Source organism: Siphateles boraxobius, unplaced genomic scaffold (genome assembly GCF_051911475.1).
Source record: "Siphateles boraxobius isolate OS27281-9 unplaced genomic scaffold, OSU_SipBor_1 130, whole genome shotgun sequence".
Taxonomy (NCBI): domain Eukaryota; kingdom Metazoa; phylum Chordata; class Actinopteri; order Cypriniformes; family Leuciscidae; genus Siphateles; species Siphateles boraxobius.
The window spans coordinates 5,470,001-5,493,559 of record NW_027508734.1 but is presented as its reverse complement, the minus strand read 5'-3'; the positions used below and the strand labels follow the sequence as shown (position 1 = coordinate 5,493,559).

Here is a 23,559-nt window from a genome sequence, read left to right as displayed (position 1 = left end):
AACATCCCGAGCGTGTGTGTGAGTGTGTGTGTGTGTGTGCACAGCATCTGAAACACTGCGGCATGGACAGCGACGGGAGGAAAGTGGTCGTGTGTGACAATGGCACTGGGGTAAGACATTCACAAAGTATTCTGGAAACGTCATTCATAACAGGGCTAAAACTGTATAAAATTGCTAATTGAACATTTATGACAGAACTCTATTTGTGGTTAAATGAAGGATAAAGGGAAGTTAAAAGTTAAAAACTGTTTTAATCGATTTGAACTCTGTTTTTTAAAAGTTAAAAGAGATGTAAGAAACTTTATTTCCCAGACTTGCGTCTGCAGGCGCTGAATGCCTGACTTGCGCTCGTGTGAAGACCTGTTGCATTGCTTCAATCTGTCTGAACACGTCCGGCCAGGAAAAACACTTACTTCACCTTAAAAGGTGGCAGGGCAAAAGATACACGGTTATTGGTCACAAATGAGGAACTGCTTTAAACTCTGGTGTGCTTTAGTGTAAAGGTTTCTGACCTGATATGAAAATAGGGAAGTTGGGAGGGAGTTGGGGAAGATGCAGTTCTTCAAAATGGGCTGATCTCAAATAATTCAGTGCAGTCATCAAATATATGTCCTTATAAACCTGAAATGTAAAGCAGAGCTGAGTTTGATCTTTTCTACTCACTCTTCATCTTCTCACACACTGTCTGCAGTTTGTCAAGTGTGGTTTCGCTGGCTCCAATTTCCCCGACCACATCTTCCCTGCACTGGTGGGACGTCCCATCATTCGGTCAGATATAAAAGTTGGGAATATAGAGATCAAGGTGAGTTACCCGGTCAAAACAAAAAACAATATAGGTTCTGTATATATGTACACACACACGCACACGTACACACACACACACACACACACACACACACACACACACACACACACACTATATATAAACCTAAAAGACAAACATGAAATAAAATTGTGAAAAGCACATAGAATAACAGAAACTTCAACTAAAAGTTCAACTAAAAGTAAATAAAATAAAGGTCAATTAAAAATATTAATACAAATATAATAGTATGTAAATAATAAGAAAATAAGACAAACACTGTCATTTAACAAGAAACCTGTAAAAACATCTCTCATTTATTTATTAATCTTTTAAGTTCCTTACTCTAAATGATCTAATAGTATACATATATATATATATATATATATATATATAGTATAATATTATTAAAATAAATAAATAATATTAAATATAAAAAAATAAACACTGCCATTATGTACTGCTCTAATATAGATTTATAGTTCTCAAATATAAAACATAAAACTTTAAATAGTTTAAGTTTATTGATAGCTGTACAATTTGATCAGAGAGATAAGATTCATTATTTTTGCTGCAGAAACTCTTATAGAATTAATGGAATTCACAGATGAATTCTGTTTTTAAAGTAAAATCAAGCTTTTAATGGTGTTTATATGTCTATGTGGTGTTTTAATATGCTTTAAGACAAACCATGTGCAAATTCATAAGTCGACAGCATTGCTGAGTATTTTCTCCTTAAAACTGCAGTGAACCAAAGACAGTCTCAAAAACACTTGAAATCGCTGGTGTCTCTGACGTCACAAACTACCTTGTAACCAATCAGATCAACGTGTGATCGTCAACGAGTGGATCTCTGAGCTGTGTGAGTGAGTGGAGGCGGAGCTCATTTGCATATTCATAGAACCACGTATACTAAATTAGGCATGGGTGTTGAGTTACATTCAAGCTATTTTAAGGCATGAGGAAATTATTTTCAAGCGAAAACGCAAAAAAAAATCATTTTGGTGATCAAAGATGAGTTTTAAAGGATAAACTGAATGACCGCAGGGGAACTTTAATATAATTAAATCTTGTTTAACACTGAAGTCGCCCCTTTGCTCTCTCAGGACCTGATGGTGGGCGACGAGGCGAGCGAGTGCCGCTCCATGCTGGAGATCTCGTACCCCATGGAGAACGGGATGGTGCGCAGCTGGGAGGACATGCTGCACCTGTGGGACCACACGTTCGGCCCGCAGCGGCTCGACATCAGCCCCCCCGACAGCAAGGTCCTGCTGACGGAGCCGCCGCTGAACCCGGTGAAGAACCGGCAGAAGATCGCAGAGGTCATGTTTGAGACCTACCAGTTCCACGGCATCTACATCGCCATCCAGGCCGTGCTGACGCTCTACGCTCAGGGTAACGCTCAGGGTTACGGGCCCTATTTTAACCATCATTTTAACCGCATGGTCTGAAGCGCAGGGCGCATATATATTAAAAAAAAATCCAGCAAAACACACTACCAGTTGAGCTACTGCGATGTTTTTGTTCATCAATAATTGAACAGCTATCCACATTCATAATGCCACCTCCATATTTAATCTTAATTTAGACATTATTATATCTCACAGTTATTGTGTCTATGAAAGGAGCAAATGTCAAACGTTGAGTCTGCCTCATAACATGAGCAGTTTTTTTTCTGAAACCTCATTTTTGAAACCTTGTGTGGAAGGCCATGACACAGGCTGCTCATTTATTATGATGCTCTCTTCAATTGCAGTAACACTGTTTAGATAGAAGAAATGATACGGATGTCAGTCCAAATCCGATTTTAATGCAAATCCGATCAGATTTAGACAGTGTGAATGGTTAAAAATTACATGAAATCTGATCTTTAAAAATCCGGTTCAAGTTGTGGTGTGAAATCCTATTTAAATCTCATTTCTGGGAATCCATTTCAGTCTGACCGCTCTGATCGGATTTGTCATGGTTTATGTGACACTCACGCCACGTAAAATGTAAACATCAGATGTTTTTATAGGAAACATGCTGACAGTCGCTGCCGAAACAATGCTGTGTTGTTGCAGTGTCGGACGAGCAGAAAATGACAATATAACGGAGACATATTTTGAAACCAATGGAGACGACAGCGCGGAAAAAAGCCTCAGAAGACGCATAGTCCAGTGCACAGCTACACATCTCCATGTTGTAAGATTTAAATAAGATAACATCTCTATTGCAAACACCTCCATGTGTGCGGTTGTTGTTGTTTTTGGCATATGCCTACCAACATAACGTCATTCCCTTAGAAATCAATGCAGATATTCCGGAAAACTAAAAGAGCTGCATGGACACACAAATCGGATCTGAACAGTTGCGATACACAGTGTTGGACATCAATAATTTTAGATCAGATTCCATTCGGATACACAAATATTCGGATTTGGACTGACAGTGTGAATGTAGCCATAGGGTGAGTCCGAATCCACTTTTGCTAGTTAAACGACGGGAAAAATGGTCGGCGCTCCCGGTGCATGGTCTAAAAGTGTTGTCCCTATTCTCTTAATGAGTAATGGGTGTGTGTTGGGCGTAACATGCAAAAAAAACAATCAGATTCTCATCTCCCATTTCACTTTAAAAGCCAGTTGTGCTCGCGCCATGGCTGATTCGCTATTTACGACTCCATAGAGGAAACGGATCCGCTTGTGCGCGAGGTTAAAGTGAGCGAGCAGACCATCTAGGGGACAAGCCGGAATCCACCATATCTTTCTGTACACAACATTCATCTTTTACATTGTAATCCTTTTATTTTTAATAAGCTATTTGGCTAGTTTGTGTGCTACTGCGCGTCCCTGTGTGTGTAATAAGCAGAGTGTATGCGCGCTGTCGACCTTTGCGCGCGCATTATAGTCCTTCACTTCTATTGCGATCTCAAAACTCTGGCCAGTTGATAATACCTAGAATATCTAAATCGACTGCTGGCGGTAGATCACCTGTTCGAAGCACCTGTTGCATGGATGTTACATTTTCCGAAGTCCCTGACACTCTCTGGACAATTTGGACAATCTCTGCTAATCTCTGCTCAGCGTCTCACTTTATGAAATCCCCGCGAGCCCTCTGTCCACTGTTTCGGCTTTACCATTCTGCACTCTTGGTGGGTAAGTTTCCCCTTATTCATTGCGTAGTGTTTTATTGTGGTTCTGCCCTCTTTGGTCTGGCTAACGTGCTGTCCTCGCATCACTCTCCCTGCGAGCCCTCTGCCGCTGCATATCTGTGAGTCCCATAACATCAAATGCAGCAGGTAGGTGAGTTTTAACTTGTTTGGCGAGCTGCTCGGTTTAGTTTTGTGGATTCACTCAATATCAGTCGGGTTTTGGCTAACGTAGTGTTGTAGTAACGTGGGTGGCCATTTGGTTTTCTGTGAGTGCTGTCTTAAATTACAAAGAGATGTACTTTGCCATTTATAAAACTCCGGCACTGAGACTGCTGGCCCTGGGCTTTGCTGGCCTTGTTCTGCTTCTCATTCACGGAATGGAGTTAAACTATACTTCACTGCAACTGCACAACCTCAATAGTCTAACCCGTCTGGAATCCTCCACGTTTGACTTATGTACTACTCTCGGAATTGCACGTCGTACACGCTATATCCATCGGTCTGCTAAACGTAGATGGCTTTACAACTATGACCCCTCTCTCTCAATACCTGTGATACTGTCACCGAGATCGGGGCGTTACCATGGTAACGATGTGACTCTCCACCGTGCTAGGACTCTCATACCCCTAACCAAAGATGTGACCTACTCGTCGCATGTTCCCCATCGATACAACTTTGCGCTTTTTAACACTCGCTCTCTGACTGGCAAGGGTACAATGCTGAATGAAGTTACATCTGAGAGAGACCTGGATTTACTCTTTCTGACTGAAACCTGGCAAACACCTGACGATTTCATTGAACTGAACCTTTTAACCCCTGCTGGATATAGTTATTTCACAAAACCTCGACTTAGTGGTAGAGGTGGTGGTCTGGCAGTGATCTTTAAGAACAACTACAAAGTGACTAAATATGACATTCTCGATGTTGCAAGTTTTGAATGTCTCTCACTTCAACTTGCTGGACCCGCTCCGCTTCTGATTCTACTGATTTACAGACCCCCTAGAAACAACCCAAACTTCTATTCTGATCTGACTGAACTTCTCACTCTCGCTTTTGCCCGGCATGATAGAATAATGATGCTTGGTGATTTTAACATACATGTTGATTCTGATTGTACTGCTGCAAAAGACTTTTTGTCTGTTCTGGATTATTTTGAAGTATCTCAACATATCGATTTCCCAACTCATTCCCACTCTCATACTCTCGATTTGCTCTGTACGGTTGGTATTGACAATGTGCATGCCCAGGGTCACAATCTGGGTATCTCTGATCACAAACTAATACTCTTTGACTTCTCACTACCCATTGTAAAACCTAAAACTAACACTATTATATCCTACCGAAATCTGAAAACCATAACTGTCGAAAATTTCTCCACTGCCATTGCGGTTTCTGCTCTTCCTTCCTCACTCAATCGGCTGTGTCCTAATGAGATAGTTTCTACCTACGATAAATCGCTTGGTGATGTATTGGATGAGCTTGCTCCTTTAATAACTAGAGCTGTTCCGTCTACTCACTCCTCTCCTTGGTTCACCCCTGAGCTCAGAGTTCTGAAAACACAATGTAGGCGTCTTGAAAGACTCCACAACAAAACTTCCCTTCTTGTTCATGCCATAGCCTTTTCCGAAACGGTAGTGAAATACAAAGAAGCGCTTAACATCGCACGCTCCATCTATCTCTCTACTGTTATTAACAAAGCTAAATGCAAACCCAAAACTCTTTTTACAGAAATAAATAAACTGGTCAAACCGTCCACCGTAGCTCTTACTGGTTCTGCTGAACTTTGTGAAGATTTTCAGTCTTTCTTCCTACAAAAAATTGACAACATCTATCAGTCATTCTCCTCTACTGCCACTACCCCTTCAACTCCATATTTGATTGGTTGTCCGGTAGACACTTTTTCACTCACAAATACATCTGTGGTTGCAAATATGATTAACAAATCAAACTCAACTTCCTGTACACTTGATCCTATTCCAACATACCTGTTAAAAACTCATTCCTTATACACCTTATAAACAGGTCTCTTGCCACTGCCACTGTTCCACTTAATCTGAAAGTAGCAGCCATTACCCCAATCCTTAAGAAGCCTAGTCTCGACAATGCCACTCACAGTAATTATAGACCAATATCAAATCTCGCTTTCGTTGGCAAGCTACTTGAGAAGGTAGTTGTGGCGCAGCTGTAATCACACTTAGAGAGACATAATCTCTTTGAACCCCTTCAATCCGGTTTCCGTACACATCACAGTACAGAAACAGCACTCCTAAAAGTATTAAACGATCTTCTTCTAGCTTCTGATTCAGGTGCACATAGTATCCTGGTTCTCCTTGACCTCAGTGCAGCATTTGACACTGTGTGCCACTCTACACTTATCTCACGACTGTCTGAAATAGGCATCACGGGTGCGGCACTTCAGTGGTTGACCTCATATCTATGCGATAGACAACAATTTGTTAAGATAGGCAACAATCGCTCACGGTCAGTTTGTGTTTCCCATGGTGTGCCCCAAGGCTCTGTACTTGGCCCGCTTCTATTTCTAATATACTTACTACCGTTAGGCCAGATCATCAGACAGCATGGTCTCAATTTTCATTGCTACGCTGATGATATTCAAATCTACTTCACGATTGACCCGAACTCATCTTTTCCGCCCCCTTCAGTTATCTCCTGCCTTCACGACCTTAAAACATGGATGTCCTCTAACTTTTTGCAGCTTAATGCTGGTAAAACAGAAATCCTGTTGATTAACCCTAGATCACAAAACTCACCCAGACATGACATTTTTATTGACATTGATGGTGTTGAGATTAGGCCTTCAAAAACTGTACAGAATCTGGGAATTTTGTTCGACCCCACGCTCTGCTTTCACTCACACATTAGTCAGACTGTCAAATCATGCTTCTTCCACCTGCGGAATATTGCTCGTATTCGCCCCTCTCTTACCTTTACAGATGCGGAAACTGTTATTCATGCTTTTATCACTTCCAGATTGGACTTCTGTAATTCATTATATAGTGGACTACCCACCAAAGCAATACACTGCCTCCAAATGGTTCAAAACTCTGCTGCACGCACCCTCACGTATAATAAAAAATCTGCTCACATCACTCCTATCCTTCACCAACTGCACTGGCTTCCTGTCATACACCGCATCCAATTTAAACTGTTAATCCTAATATTTAAAGCCCTACATGGCCCGGCACCCAAATACCTTGTTGACTTGGTACAGCCATATGTTCCAACTCGGGCCCTCAGATCTAGCACGGAAAGCCTTCTCGTGGTACCCCGGGTCAGACTCTCCACGGTGGGCGGAAGGGCTTTTAATGTTGCTGGCCCTACGCTCTGGAATAAGCTGCCCCCGAATCTTCGTGAGAACGACAACATCCGGTCCTTCAAAAAACATCTGAAAACTCATTTCTTCAAGCTTGCCCAATAAATCATCTTCCTTTTCACTGTTTTATATGTTCTGCACTTTTCCAACTCTATCTGCTACATACTTTATCATAATAGCATATTTTGATAAATAATGCAATATCTCCTTTTCATGCAAACCAGTGTATGCTTGTTTCCATCTGTTTTGTCTCTCGTAAGCAGATGGCCTTTGTATTTGTTCGCTTGTTGTCTGTTTGCTATTTGTTTTTTGTATTACATTTTGAAGCGACCTTGGGTTCTTGAAAGGTGCTATAGAAAATAAATATATTATTATTATTATTATTATATCCTTTTCCTACTTAGCACCAAAACTTTGGAACAATCTTCCTAACATTTTCCGGGAAGCAGACACAGTCTGTCAGTTCAAAGCTAGACTAAAAACACATCTCTTTGACCTAGCATTCGCATAACACTCTATAGACTCCTATAATTCAATATCAGGCTGCTTAGATTAGGTCAGCCGGAACTGGGAACACTTCCCTCATATCCTGATGTACTCGTTACATCATAAGAAGAATGGCATCTACACTAATTTTAGTGTCTTTGTTTATCCCGAGGTTTTCCCGCAGCCTGCCGGATCCAGGCCGTTTCCAGATCTGACGAAGGACTTTCGCCTGGACCCGATGACAATGCAGTGCTGGCGTGTCAACTAGCCTCTCCCTATGGAGGATCCCTATACCACTCTACAGATAAAGCGTTGTGGAATTTTTCGGTTCGCGTACCTACCCAAAGCGATAAGATAAAATAAAAATTCTGCATCAAAATTTATAGACAAGACAATGAGTTTGTTTAGGCATGGTTTGCAAGGAATTACAAACCTGCGCACATATATTCAAACGCACATAACTATAGAATCAATTCTTAATGCGCATGTGAACGCCATCAGCGTCTATCACAGGTTCGCGTTTAAAGTCTGTTTAGAGAGAACGGTGTCGTCTTAGCGGCCCCTAATTCAATAACAAATGATCATTTAGACGGAAGTGAATCAATCAAAATTAACTTTTGCTGGAAAAAACATTTTTCAAGAACCACTATAAAACCAAACCAATCTCTGTTACCTTAAATTATATGTTTATCTCTGTAAAGCTGCTTTGAAACAATCTACATTGTTAAAAGCGCTTTATAAATGAGGATGACTTGGACCCGCCTATAGGGCACATTACTAACACGCTCTTTAAATAACAAAAAAAACATACTGTTCCATTGACTTTAGACCAGGTTGCAGTTGGTCAATGGCTCAGTTTATTTCAGTTGCCTCAAAATAGAAACGCGCCAACAATGCGCCTGAAAAAATGCACCTCGTTTTCAGACCAGCACTAACAGATGGGCGCAAATCCATTTGCTATTTGGTGCAGAACGTGAAAATGAGAACTGCGCCGGGCTGAAACTATAGGACAAAACACTTGCGTCGCGCCTGGTGCTGCATTGCGCGGGTGTATGATAGATTAGGGCCCTGAGTGTTGAGGATGAACATGTGGTTGACTTGCGCGGTGTGCCTGCGGCAGGTTTGTTAACCGGTGTGGTGATCGACTCAGGAGACGGCGTGACTCACATCTGTCCCGTGTACGAGGGCTTTTCTCTCCCTCACCTCACGCGCCGGCTCGACATCGCAGGACGGGACATCACGCGCTATCTGATTAAGGTGACATTCTCCTTCTATTATCACCATGGAAACTGAGGAATGAGCAATGTTACAGATTCAGCACTTAGTTCATTCCAAAAGTGACATCATTTATCACCCTTTTTTATTTTTTATACTTCGATAAATGGCCATACAATGAAAGTCAGTGGGGTCCAATATAATTTTGTTTCAAGATATATATTTTTAAGTCAAAACAATAATATTGTGAAATATTATTACAGTTCTAAATAGCTGTTTTCAATTTAAATATATTGTTAAATGTATCCCTGTGATCAAAGCTGATTTTGATCCCTGTGATCAAAGCTGAATTTTCAGCATCATTACTCCAGTGTGTTACATGATCCTTCAGAAATCATTCTGATATGATGATTTTATGCTCAGGACACATTTCTGATTATTAGCAGTGTTGAAAACAGTTCATATTTTTATGGAAAAACTGTGATACTGTCATTTTTGGTTGAACTAACCATTTCAACTTCTATTGAACCAGGAACATTTTGTTAAACTGTCTATTTTGCAGACTTATTTCTTAAAATGGATCAAAAGCTAGATATACAATTATTGTATTATTTAAAAATAAATAAAAAGATCAATCAAGAGCAAGTGTTAGCAATTATCAGTTGTGGTCTGGTAAAAAAAAATGACCAAAAAGAGTCACATAGAATTGTTGAAATGCCGATATTCTGTTTATTCAGCTTTTGCTTATGCGAGGCTACGTCTTCAACCACACGGCAGACTTCGAGACGGTGCGGATGATGAAGGAGAAACTGTGTTTTGTTGGCTACAACATCGAGCAGGAACAGAAACTGGCCAACGAGACCACCGTCCTGGTGGAGTCCTACACGGTAATACACTTACAACTGAAAATGAAGCCAGAAAAAAAGTCACACAAAGTAGTCTACACATATGGACAGGTTGCATGAACAAAACTACACAAGTTTTGGTATACTGTGTTTCCATTTAAAAGTCTTGAGGCAAAACAAGCTGGCAACAAGCTTCTATTGCATGGGCATTAAAAAAAATTTCATTGTCAATGTATCTACCTGCTAGTGACGGGAGAAACGAAGTTTTTCGAAACACTGAATCAATTGAACCGATTGCTTTGCAAAATGATTCACTGATTCGAAGCACTCGGCGACACCTGCTGGTCAAAACTGTGTAAATGAAGGGGAAAACAGACTCCGAAAAACGACTCGGTTACTAACGTAACCTCGGTTCCCTGAGAGGAGGGAACGAGTATTGCGTAAGTAGCTTACGCTATGGGAAAACTCCTTTTCTCGAGAATATTGAAGTCTTTATGTAAAACGCAATGCAGCTGCACAGCTGACAGCAATGAACGAAGGAAGCTCGGTCATTGGCTGTGCTGCGGCAACTTGCTCGAACCAATGACGGGGCGACTCTGAATGCGCGACCAAAGAGCGCGCTTCGCGCCCGCGCGCGTCAGAGCCCGCCAAGATGGGCGTGGCCAAGAGCTATTTATTGGGCGCCCCGTCATGAGAGTTCTTTAGGTTAGAACGACTGAAGCGAACTAACCAAGCACAAGCACGGCAGCTTACGCAATACTCGTTCCCTCCTCTCAGGGAACCGAGGTTACGTTAGTAACCGAGTCGTTCCCTTTCGAGAGGTCTCTCCTATTGCAAAAGTAGCTTACGCTATGGGAACACCATGCAAAACGCCGTGCGTGCTGAACTTCGCCTTATGATAGCCAGAGGCAGGTGACTGAGCTGAAAAGCAAAGTTGTCATCCAACTAGCTGGCAGAGGCGAGCTTTATATGTGGGAAAAATACAGAGCGGCTAGAAGGCGCTCAGTGTGACACAAGCACATACATAATCTAGATACGAACTCGTAGTTCAACAAGTATCATGCTGATAGTACATTGGAATGCAATGTCGGGACCTGTAGGTTGTAGAACCTGATAAATGTGGACGGTGAGGCCCAGCCTGCCGCCGCACAAATATCCTCGATCGGTATCCCGCTCGACCATGCCCAGGAAGAAGCCACACTCCTGGTGGAGTGTGCTTTGACTCCCCAGGGGCATTGAAGTCCCTTAGCTTCATAAGCCAGCGCTATAGCCTCAACTATCCAGTGAGAGATTCTCTGCTTTGAAACGGCGGAACCTTTCGTACGGCCGCCAAAGCATACAAACAGTTGTTCTGTCTGTCTGAATAGGGCAGAACGCTCCAAATACACTCTGAGAGCCCTAACGGGGCAGAGTAGATTAGCGTCGTGTTCGTCTGCTGGAGACGATAGCGCAGTTAGGGAGATAACCTGTGCTCTGAAGGGAGTGGTGAGCACTTTAGGAATATACCCATGTTTCGGTCTAAGGACGACCCTGCAGTCGTTAGGTCCGAATTCTAGGCAGGCAGCGCTTGTCGAAAGCGCGTGCAGGTCGCCCACTCTCTTGACCGAGGCGAGTGCCAGCAAGAGCGCAGTCTTGAGCGAGAGCTGTTTAAGGTGCACGGTTCGGAGTGGTTTGAACGGGGGCCCTTTAAGAGCGTCTAGGACAGTAGCTAGGTCCCAGATCGGCACTGAGGGGGGGCGTGAAGGGTTCATCCTCCTAGCGCCCCTTAGGAAACGAATAATTAGGTCGTTTCTTCCCAATGGACGTTCCATTACAGGGTTGTGTGACGCTGTGATGGCCGCCACATATACTTTGAGCGTGGAGGGGGTGCGGCCCGCCTCCAGAAGCCCTTGTAGAAAAGCGAGTACGTTCGTAATCTCGCATGTCTCAGGGTTCAGGCCCTTGGCATTACACCAGTCACTGAACACTTTCCATTTCTGGGCATATAAGCGTCTCGTGGAGGGCGCCTGCGCCTCAGCAATGGTTTTTAGCGCTCCGCTCGTGAGGTTCCTGGGAACCCGTTGAGGGGCCATGCATGAAGGGCCCACAGATCGGGGCGGGGATGAAATATCATCCCGCTGGCCTGACTGAGGAGGTCTGGCCTCAGTGGAATTGGCCGTGGTGCAGATTGCATTTGCATCAGATCTGGAAACCATGTTTGGTTCTTCCAGAGTGGGGCTATCAGAAGCACTGCGTTTTTCTCCTCTCTGACCCGACTGATGACCTGTGGCAGCATCGCGATCGGGGGAAAGGCATATAAGGGGCGGCTCGGCCAGCTCTGGGCGAGCGCGTCCGTGCTCTTCGTGAAGAAAAGAGAGCAGTGCGCGTTCTCCTTGGAGGCGAAGAGGTCGATCTCCGCTTTGCCAAAGGTTTTCCATAACCATTGAATCGTCAGCGGGTTGAGAGCCCATTCTCCTGGGAGAATCTTGTCTCTGGATAGCATGTCTGCCCCCTGGTTCAGGGCGCCTGGCACATGCGCTGCTCTCAGCGAACGCAAGTTGTGCTGGGACCATAAAATGAGTCTCCTGGCCATTGAATGCATGGAGCTCGACCTGAGTCCACCCTGGCGATTTATGTACGACACTACCGTCATATTGTCCGTTCGGACCAGGACGTGTTCGTTTTTTAGATGTGGAAGCAGGGCTCTGAGAGCCAAAGCGACCGCTTTCATCTCCAGACAGTTTATGTGTAGGCGCTTCTCCGGGTTTGACCGAAAGCCGGAGACAGGCCTGCCCTCGTAAAGGGGCCCCCAACCTATTTTGGAGGCATCTGTCGTTATCATCTTTCTCCTTGTGTTCACACCCAGACTCACGCCTGACTGGTACCAGTCGGCGGCTTTCCAGTGCGTCAGGGCTTTTATACAGCCGTGGTTCGCTCTGATTAAAAAGTGGCCCGAACGCCACGCGTGAGTAGGGACGCGGCTCTTGAGCCAGCGTTGGAGAGGGCGCATATGCAACAATCCTAGCTGGAGTACGGCCGATGCTGAGGCCATGAGACCGAGCATCCTCTGAAACTGCTTGACGGGGGCGCGAGCCCGCCCTGAATGATGTTGCAAGGCGCCGGATGGTGAGCGCGCGCTCTGATGAGAGACGCGCTGTCATTTGCATCGAGTCTAGAACTATTCCCAGGAAAGAAATCCTCTGGCTGGGAGATAGTATGCTTTTTGCAAAATTGATTCTTACACCCAGGCATTCTAAATGGCTGATAATCCAAGATCTGTGTGTTATTAACTGACTCTCTGATTGTGCTAGGACCAGCCAATCGTCGAGATAATTCAGTATTCGCACTCCCCTTCGTCTCAAGGGGGAAAAGTGCTGCGTCCATACATTTCGTGAATGTACGGGGAGCCAGGGACAGGCCGAACGGAAGTACTGTGTACTGGTAAGACTGTCCCTCGAAAGCGAATCTCAGAAACGGCCTGTGATGAGGCGCTATTGGAATGTGAAAGTAAGCATCTTTCAGATCCACTGAGAGGGGTGGGAAGCTTTGGCTTTCCATCCGGTGGTGGAGGGCGGGCAGAGATGATTGGCCACGGCCTCCTCGAGGGGCGGCGTTCCCTCGTAGCCTCTTTCCTTCGCGCCGTCCACAGAGGAGAGCGACAAGGAAAAAGAAGGCTTCAGACGCGCAGAGTGGGGGGCTTTCCATGACTTGGTGAGTTCGTCATGAACCTCCGGGAAGAAGGGAGAAGGCCTTTGCCGAGGGGCCTGCTGGCGCCCCTGCAGAAACCACTCATCCAGTCGGCTTCGGGTTGGTTCTTCGGGAGAAGACCAATCAAGCCCGAGGTCCTCTACGGCCTTCGAGAGGACGCGGATAATCTCCGTATCCATTGTGGAGCCCCCGCTCGTGCTAGCTAGCGTCGACGGGGCGGGGTCGAGAGTGGAGCCCGGCCAGTCGTCCGATGCAGCGTCGATGGACAAGCTGTCATCCATTCCCCCCTCGTCCTCGGACGCGCCGAAAGTCACAGGGCCCACCGCTCTGCTAGAGGGGTGTGGGTCCGGCTGGGTGAACTGAACCGGCGGTGGGGAAGGTAAAAGCTGCGGTGAAGCACGCGGAGACTGGCTCGGCGTGACGTCACTGAGCTCCGGTTCAGGAAGCCTCTGTGAGCGGCGCTTTTTCTTAGTGCGCGGCTCAAACAGAGGGGTGGGGGCGATGGGCTCGCTCACGGCGAAAGCGGCGAGGCGAGCCCGCAGTGCGGAGAGACCCAGGTCATCACATTCCGGGCATCCGCCCTTGGTCAAAGCAGCTTCTGCGTGGTCCCGGCCCAGGCAGCGAGCGCAGATGATGTGACGATCCCCGTCCGGGAGAAGGTCTCTGCACGACGCGCAGGAAGGCATTTGAAACAACGCCTCAGAAAATTGCTCTTTTACAAGTGTCGCGGGGCGAACAGATGTAAAGATACTTGCGTGTGTGGCACGCCGGATGGCTCAGTAGGATGGCGTTCGAAGGCGGCTGAAGGTGCCGACGTCCTCGTATCAATCCCGCTGGTATGCTTTTCGACGGCGGCGAAGGCTTCAATAATCCGGAGGATCCAGCGAAGAAGGTGTTCGCTGAAGGAGATTAAATCTAAAGAACTCTCATGACGGGGCGCCCAATAAATAGCTCTTGGCCACGCCCATCTTGGCGGGCTCTGACGCGCGCGGGCGCGAAGCGCGCTCTTTGGTCGCGCATTCAGAGTCGCCCCGTCATTGGTTCGAGCAAGTTGCCGCAGCACAGCCAATGACCGAGCTTCCTTCGTTCATTGCTGTCAGCTGTGCAGCTGCAATGCGTTTTACATAAAGACTTCAATATTCTCGAGAAAAGGAGTTTTCCCATAGCGTAAGCTACTTACGCAATAGGAGAGACCTCTCGAAAGGGAACACCATTTACAAACCAATCGCAAATGTTTTCTTGAAGATTAATCTATCAATTGGAATATACAAATCATCAAATACCATTAAAAATTAAGTGTCTTTATTATATGTGTTTTATAGTAAGTAGGTAAGTAAATAAGTAAAGTTTTTCACAGATAAAATCACAAAGTGCTTTTGTTTATAGAGGGCGTGGTTAGTCAGGCCTATAAAAGACAATCAACTCCACTCTTCTTTTTTATCACACAATGTGTCATTCCTCATTACAAATGTCTACAACTTTATATAAAACTGATCAGAGATCAGATAAAAACCATATAGTCGAACCATTAAAATGTAGAAACTTTCGAAGCAGTTATGAATTAACGAAGCCTCGTTTACCTTGTAACCAATGTGATCATCAACGAGTGGATCTCTGAGCTGTGTGAGTAAGTGGAGGCGGGGCTCATTTGCATATTCATAGAATCACGTATACTAAATGAGCAAAGGGTGTAAAGTTACTATCAAGTTATTTTAAGGCATTTTTTTCCAGGAAAAAACTTTTTAAATAATGTGATTTTGGTGATCAACGATGAGCTTTAAGAGATAAAAGGATTGACTACAGGGGGACTTTAACGGATTATAGAGAGAAAAAAACTAGGGTGAGGATGTGGACTTAAAACTTGACTGCCTTCCTCACAGCATATAAAAGATTTTACTGACCTTTCCCGCACGCAGTTACCAGATGGACGGATGATAATGGTGGGAGGCGAGAGGTTTGGAGCAGCGGAGGCTCTTTTCCAGCCTCATCTCATTAACGTGGAGGGAGTCGGTGTGGCCGAGCTGCTCTTCAACACCATCCAGGCCGCGGACATCGACCTCAGGTGCGAACAATTCAGCACCGCCACTAGTGTCAATTAGGAGGTGTTTAATGCCTGAGCTCCGAGCAAATCGTATAGCCAGTAATTGGGTAGATTTTTTCTGCAAATGTTTTTCAACTAACAAGTTAAGAGACATTTTTATGGAAGCTTGTTTCTGCCACAGAACAAAAAAAATAAAGACTTTTTTTCTCACAATTGAGAGTTTACATCAGAATTGTGCGCTATAAACTCGTAGCTGTTAGTTATAAAAGTCAGAATTGCGACATAAAATTTGCAATTATCTTTTAAACTGTTTTATTCCGTGGTGGAAACAAGCTTCCATACATTTCCATCTACACTGAAGAAAGAATAATCTGTAGTCAGTGTTTTCGTATTGTTTTCCAGTACAAATATCGCAAAACATTTTTATTTCAATTTACTTGAGAACCAAACTAAAACATAAAAATACCATAGGCCTAATGTTTTTGCAGATATTTGAGAAACATGCTAAGTTAATTTACTTGTTTCTCTGAAAAACAATGTTACAGCCAGAAATTTTTCTTTGAAATGCGCATTATGTGCCCGTGTTTTGGTGTAAAAAGTAAATGTACTTTGATTAACCCTCTGGTTTTTGACCGAAAAATTTTACCTTTCGTCTTTAATTTTTTTTTAATTTTTACTTCATCAAATTGGTATTTAACTTGGTACAGGTTTTGGCACTTGCTATGTGAACACGCACACACAAAAAAAAGGTCCTGAAAAATGAGTCACGTTTGTATTGTTCGTGGTTGGAAATGAATGGGAGGGAATTTCAAAACATTTGGTACTGCAGCCAAACAAATTCTTACTAAAAGCTCATGTTTTGAGATATCAACCTCAAATTTGGAACACAACTTGTTTAAATTTATTGGTTTGATTTTCTCACAGTTTTAGAGTAAAACATGTTTTAGAAAATAAATATTTAATATAAAAATTGAAAATGGTATTTTTGCGCATTTTTCATAACAACAATAAAATCTGCCATGTGTCATCTTTAAAAAGACACCAAACTTCAGTCTGTGCTCCAAAGCATTCAAGATTCATGAGTTTTAGTTGGAAATTTCTTTTTTTTCAGGTCTATGCAGCGAATTATAAATACAGCGTAAATATAATTTAGTACCATAACATCTCCTAAAATACTAAATATTAAATAAAAAACATTATCAGACTAAAATATAGTACAATCATTTCATATAAAAAAAAAAAGAAGAGAAAAATTCAGTAATTTTTTGACCAACAAGAAGTAATGAATGTTTCGATACTTGTACTGGAAAATAAGACAAAACCAGTAAGAACTTTGCAAGACCTTCTGAAGAGACTTTACTCAGCACAGCTATAATTTTATTAAATATATATATTTATGAATTATTATTTTTATTAATATTCCAGGTAAAAGTAATTTCTTCTGAGGTCATCTACAGCATGTCAGTTGTTTCTGATAGAAATGAAATGTTCCTTCAAGGGTGTCTGTGAGCTTCATGTCTTACTGTCCGTCTGCAGGTCGGACTTCTACAAGCACATCGTCCTGTCCGGAGGAACCACCATGTACCCGGGTCTCCCGTCCCGTCTGGAGCGAGAGATCAAGCAGCTGTATCTGGAGAGAGTGCTGAAGGGAGACACTGACAAACTTTCTGTACGCCCTGATGCTAATGCTAACTCCTATGCTAGGATTTCTGTCTTGTTCCACCCTTTAAAACCATCTTGACACCCTTAAAACTAGATACATTTACTCGAGAATCTGAAGTATGTCAAATATGAAGACTCAGTTAAAGCTTATTTTTATTCTTTGTTCTTGTTTTAAACACACTTTTCAAATTTGCTTGATTTGTGCTTAAATCAAGAAAAAAAATAATGGCTAGTGGTGTATAGTTTTGTTATTGTTAACTAAAACTATTACAATAAATACATTTTTGGTCACTGAAATGTAGCTGAAATAAAATATAAATATTAGAAGAAAAACTTATAGGCTATAAAAGCTATATAGGAATATAATACAACTAAATAAACATTAAATAACCCTATAGATATTTAAAAGAAAACAAATACTAATAAAATTATCCTAAAAAGCATAAAAGCTTCAATACATAATAAAAGCACATAACAAAAATTACAACAAAAAAAATTTTTTTAAATGAAAACTGAAAATAATATAAAAATAAAAGCTTATTCCAAATATGAATAAATACTATAACAGTAAATAAATAATACTGGCATAACACATGGGGAAATAATTCTTAATTCAAAGAATTCGTAATTCGTAAAATAGGATTCACCTAATTCAATATACAGAATTTGAAAACTATTAACTGATAAATTGGAAATCATATATATATATTTTTTTATTACTACACCCTAATTATCAGAAGATGCAAAATCCATAATTGTTTGACATCTAGTGAAGGCACTTTTCCAAAACTCATTTTTTGTGAACGAAACATTCATAAATGATGCCCTAGGAGGTGACCAGTTTTACATCACAAAGGCCTTTGAAAAGCATGTAATTGAAGGTACTGGCACACATTAAAGGAACGTATTAAATATTGGGTATTTAAAATAGATCTGTCAGAAATGCAACTCGTGAATAAGTTTCGAATGAATTTAGCTTCAAGCTAGCTGCTTCTTCACGGCTGTTTTCTCTCTTTTACCACAGAAATTTAAAATCCGCATCGAAGACCCTCCGCGCCGCAAACACATGGTGTTCATGGGTGGTGCAGTGCTGGCCAACATCATGAAAGATAAAGAGTCTTTCTGGCTGTCGCGAGCCGAGTACGAGGAGAAAGGCCTGAAGGTGCTGGACAAACTGGGAGCAGTGCTGCGATGAGCGTCGCCACCAAAACCAGTCACACTAACCTCTTCATGCATGATCACATTCATATCTGTTGCTATTAATTAAAAAAAAAAAAATTAATTACTACATCTAATCCTAAAAAAGACTCAAACACTTTGTTGTTGCATCTAAATAAGGACATATCATAGACGTCTAATGTGTTTATATAAGGCTTATTATAGGTTTCGAGATGTTTAGTGATGTTTAATCCAGCAATTTTGCCTCCAAAGTACAGATAAATTACTAAAGTCGACATGAAACGCAAGTTGCGATAGTTTTTTCTTTTGACTATTGTGACTTATATCCGAGTGAAAACGCTTAACAAAGAACAAATGTAGGCGGGGCTTGATTTTGTCTGTGGGGGTTTGATTGGATGGGTGTGGTTTGCTATTGGTGGATCTCATGTGATTGACAGATTGCCCTGCCCTCATCATCAGAGAAGAGATAAATCATATTATATCATAATTTACTGCAATAAAAAAAATAAGTATTGTCAATTTTGATTTCATGGTGACTTTAACAAGCTATCTAAATGGAAATAGATGAAATGATGACATACTATAGACTTGTTATCATATCTATTTGAATATATTAGTCTAACCGACGCTATTTATGAACTATTTATCCCTCTGTTCCCCAGAAAGTTTTGTAAAATGTAACTAAATTTTGGGGACTTTTATGCAAAGCAAATTTGTCCTCCATGTATAAACTTTGAAACACAGAAATTGCACAGACAAATACAAATATATATTAAATAAATAGCAAATTTAAACTATAGAAATCAAGATATTTTTTTACCTGTTAACAAAAATTAAACTTAATAAAAATCATGCGTTGAGAATGAATATTTCTACTAGTTATTACATTGAATTGTTGATCCAATCCAAGAAAAGAGCCTCAAATCAACATTACATTTTATTACTAAGTTGCTGCTGCCATCTAGAGGACGACAAACTTACTAATGTTCAGGTCAATGTGAGTGTGTTGAACCTCATAAAAACAAAACAATAATCCATAATCGCCAACTAAGAGCTCCAGAGAGACAGATAGCATTCATATAGGAGTTTAATTCTGTATGTCAGTGAACAAGCGTATACAGCACCGTTCTGTAGGCGGTAAACATTCAGAGAAATTAATCCGAGCGTGATGTCATATGAAGCATTTTTGTTCATTCATGCATCACAATGAAGCGCATCACAGACGAAGGCATGCATCGGTCAGGAGTTCAACTGATCCAGCAATAAAAAGCATCAAAGCTCAACTGAAGTCATAATCAGAGCCCCATGTAGAATAAGCATTACATTTATAGTTATACAATTCACTGTAGAATGAAAATATTTCTGAGCAAGAAAACATTCAGTGTCAAAGTGAAACCGGTGAAATAGCATTTGATGGAACAGTCGTTTGGCGAGACATTCGCAGGAAACGCTGCCATGTGATTTCTTTACCACAGGAACCTATCGTATGGGTCATAATTACTTTTATATAATTATTCATTAGTATTAATTAAACATCAGACACTTGTGCACTGATGTTTAAACCCGAATAAACCTGTGCCATATATATATATATATATATATAATTTTTATGTTGTAAGGCACACAAAACTAGTGATACTACCAAAATGTACCAGAATTATCTATTCAATTTAAAAGTATAGATAGTGTAACATGGTCCAATTAATGTAGCCTTTTACGGTTACAGTTGGTAACGCGATAAGTAACATTTGTACTTTGGAAAGCTGTAACCACATATTTTACATTGGGGTAATAGTTTAAAGTGCCCCTATTATGCTATTTTAAATATTCTGTTTCCGAGGTCTCCTACTATAAGTTTCTCCTAATATACAGTGCAGGATCAGCTCTTTTCTCACAGTGTCTGAAACGCTTCGATCGAAGATTCGGTCTCTCTAAATCCCGCCTTTCCGACAGCTTCCTCTGCTCTGATTGGTCAGATCTGTTGACTGATTGACTGCTTTAACCATAACCAGTGCAACAGTCTGGTTCTGGAAGGAAAAACGGCATTCATTTTCTCCATAAGGAAACAGATTTTTAACTTATAAACTTTAAACCCCTACTGTGAGCTACGATGCTGTTAACACATCGCATTTACTTCTGCCAAGGCCGTATAGTTTTAAAATTATCATGTTTAACAGCACAATTTGTGGTGAAAAACTACATGGGATTGATACACTTCTGATACGAACAGTAATATGGTAACAGTAAAATTTTACCGCGAGCCTTAAAGTGCCCCTATTTATGCTCAATATATTATGGTATTTTGTTTTAGAGTCTCCTACAATAGATCCAAGGTCAAAAAACATAATATATATTGCATTATCACCACTTTCTCACAGTGTCTGAAACGGTTTGATTAAAGATTCAGTCTCTCTAAACCCCGCCTTTGGAGAGCTTCCTCTGCTCTCATTGGTCAGACGGCTCAGTACGTTGTGATTGGTCGACCACTTACAGCATATCTGAATTTCAGATCTTCCTCAGCACTTGATACACAGAAATGAACGGCGTCGTTTTGCTGTGCAATTTTTTTACAAACCTATATAGGTTCAAACAGGAAGTAAGAAATTACGATTCGTTTCAGACACTTCAGAATCAGTTTTTTTCTTTTTAGAGAAAATAACTAAATTTATCTTTCACTTTGATCTTCGCAGAACTTTTACATTCACAAACAGCTATATCCAGAAAAGCATGATACGGGCACTTTAATCAAATAAAATCCTGAATCTATCGGGCACAAATGGCAGCGTTTCCTGCAGATGACTCTGGCTTAAAACTAAAACCTGTCAATGAAATACTCAAGTTTGACACTTGATGGCCATTCTGAGAATCACCCTCCTCTCTTCAATCCAAGAGGGAAATTCTTTCCGACTTAACGAAATTTGCTTTCCAGTGCGAGTTGAATTGTGGGCAGCCATAATTCAAGCTCCTGACAGTGTTTATGTGTTTATCTGCCCACCGTGAGGTGAAAGCAGAGCTGTACATTCAGTGAGATACACTTCTGCAAAACACAACCTGCTTGTTTCTTTGGAGTCTATTTACATGAAGTATTCACAAATGATTATGATGCCACATGTTCACTACATCCTTCAAACACTGAAATAGTCTGCTTTCTGAAGGATATTTAAGGAATAAATCAAATAAACACAAATATCAGGCCAGTGGTGATTCAATGATCCACGATGTTCATTCAGTTAATGTTCAGCTAACAAAATAGCCAGTGCAGTTCAAGTAAAACTCATAAGAGTACCACAAGCAGACTGTAGTACAGCAGTGTTACCGCAAAACTCACAATATACTCAAACCTTCACGCTCGATACTCACACTGTGTTTACACCGGAAGCGCGTCTGTAGTCTACACTGGAAATGTCAAAGCTGCACATCGGCTCATAACCAAATAAGCTACAGTATATTTGCATTTTCTCACATTTTTTGTTTATTGAATATACACTAGTGTTCAAAAGTTCGGGGGTCAGAAAGATTAAAAAAAAGAAAGAAATTAATTAATTTCTATATTAGATATTAATATATCTACTATAATATCAGATATTAATTCAGCAAGGAATCAAGCATTCAATTGATCAAAAGTGACAGTAAAGACATTTATAATGTTAGAAAATATTTCTATTATAAATTAATGCTTTTTTAACTTTCTATTCATCAAAGAATCCTGATTTTTTTATTATTAGCTGTTAACTAAATTTTTTTGTTTGCTGTTTTCAAAATTAATAAAAATAAGAAATTATTATTTATTTTTACTGTAATTTTGGTCAAATAAACTGTGAGCTTAAGAGACTTCTTTCAAAAACATTAAAATACCTGAAGAAAACGTTAAAAACCCTAATCCGACCCTTAACTTTTGAACAGTAGTGTATACAACAAAAATTCACTGCTGTAAAATGTACTAATATATATTTACATAGATGATATTTGCCTATTTTTCTTTATTAAGAATATATTAATCACCATTACAATGAAGTTTTGCATTTTGTCAAACACAGATAGATAGATATATAGATATATAGATAGATAGATAGATAGATAGATGTAGACAAGCAGATAGATAGATAGATAGATAGATAGATAGATAGATAGATAGATAGATAGATAGATAGATAGATAGATAGATAGACAGATAGATAGACAGATAGATAGATAGATAGACAGATAGATAGATAGACAAGCAGATAGATAGATAGATAGATAGATAGATAGATAGATAGATAGATAGATAGATAGATAGATAGATAGATAGATAGATAGATATAGACAAGCAGATAGATAGATATATAGATATATAGATAGATAGATAGATAGATAGATAGATAGATGTAGACAAGCAGATAGATAGATAGATAGATAGATAGATAGATAGATAGATAGATAGATAGATAGATAGATAGATAGATAGATAGATAGACAGATAGATAGACAGATAGATAGATAGATAGACAGATAGATAGATAGACAAGCAGATAGATAGATAGATAGATAGATAGATAGATAGATAGATAGATAGATAGATAGATAGATAGATAGATAGATAGACAAGCAGATAGATAGATAGATAGATAGATAGATAGATAGATAGATAGATAGATAGATAGATAGATAGACAGATAGATAGATAGATACAGACAAGCAGATAGATAGATAGATAGATAGATAGATAGATAGATAGATAGATAGATAGATAGATAGATAGACAGATAGATAGATAGATACAGACAAGCAGATAGATAGATAGATTTTACACCGGAAGCGCGTCTGTAGTCTACACTGGAAATGTCAAAGCTGCACATCGGCTCATAACCAAATAAGCTACAGTATATTTGCATTTTCTCACATTTTTTGTTTATTGAATATACACTAGTGTTCAAAAGTTCGGGGGTCAGAAAGATTAAAAAAAAGAAAGAAATTAATTAATTTCTATATTAGATATTAATATATCTACTATAATATCAGATATTAATTCAGCAAGGAATCAAGCATTCAATTGATCAAAAGTGACAGTAAAGACATTTATAATGTTAGAAAATATTTCTATTATAAATTAATGCTTTTTTAACTTTCTATTCATCAAAGAATCCTGATTTTTTTATTATTAGCTGTTAACTAAATTTTTTTGTTTGCTGTTTTCAA

The 23,559-nt window shown here is 40.6% G+C and overlaps 1 protein-coding gene across 2 annotated transcripts; it reads left to right on the top strand.

Annotated features, from left to right (window-relative positions):
* Positions 1–19,248, top strand: LOC143736844 (actin-related protein 2-A). 2 transcript variants are annotated; one of them, XM_077227594.1, is made up of 8 exons: positions 1–110; positions 692–802; positions 1,909–2,197; positions 8,873–9,009; positions 9,705–9,854; positions 15,416–15,561; positions 17,077–17,209; positions 18,227–19,248. In XM_077227594.1, exons 1-8 carry the CDS (start codon positions 63–65, stop codon positions 18,395–18,397), a joined length of 1,185 nt encoding a protein of 394 aa, XP_077083709.1. In that variant the 5' UTR covers positions 1–62; the 3' UTR covers positions 18,398–19,248. The 2 variants fall into 2 exon arrangements, with proteins under 2 accessions (XP_077083709.1, XP_077083708.1); XM_077227593.1 differs by having other exon boundaries at positions 15,380–15,561.
* Positions 19,249–23,559: the final 4,311 nt, after the last annotated feature.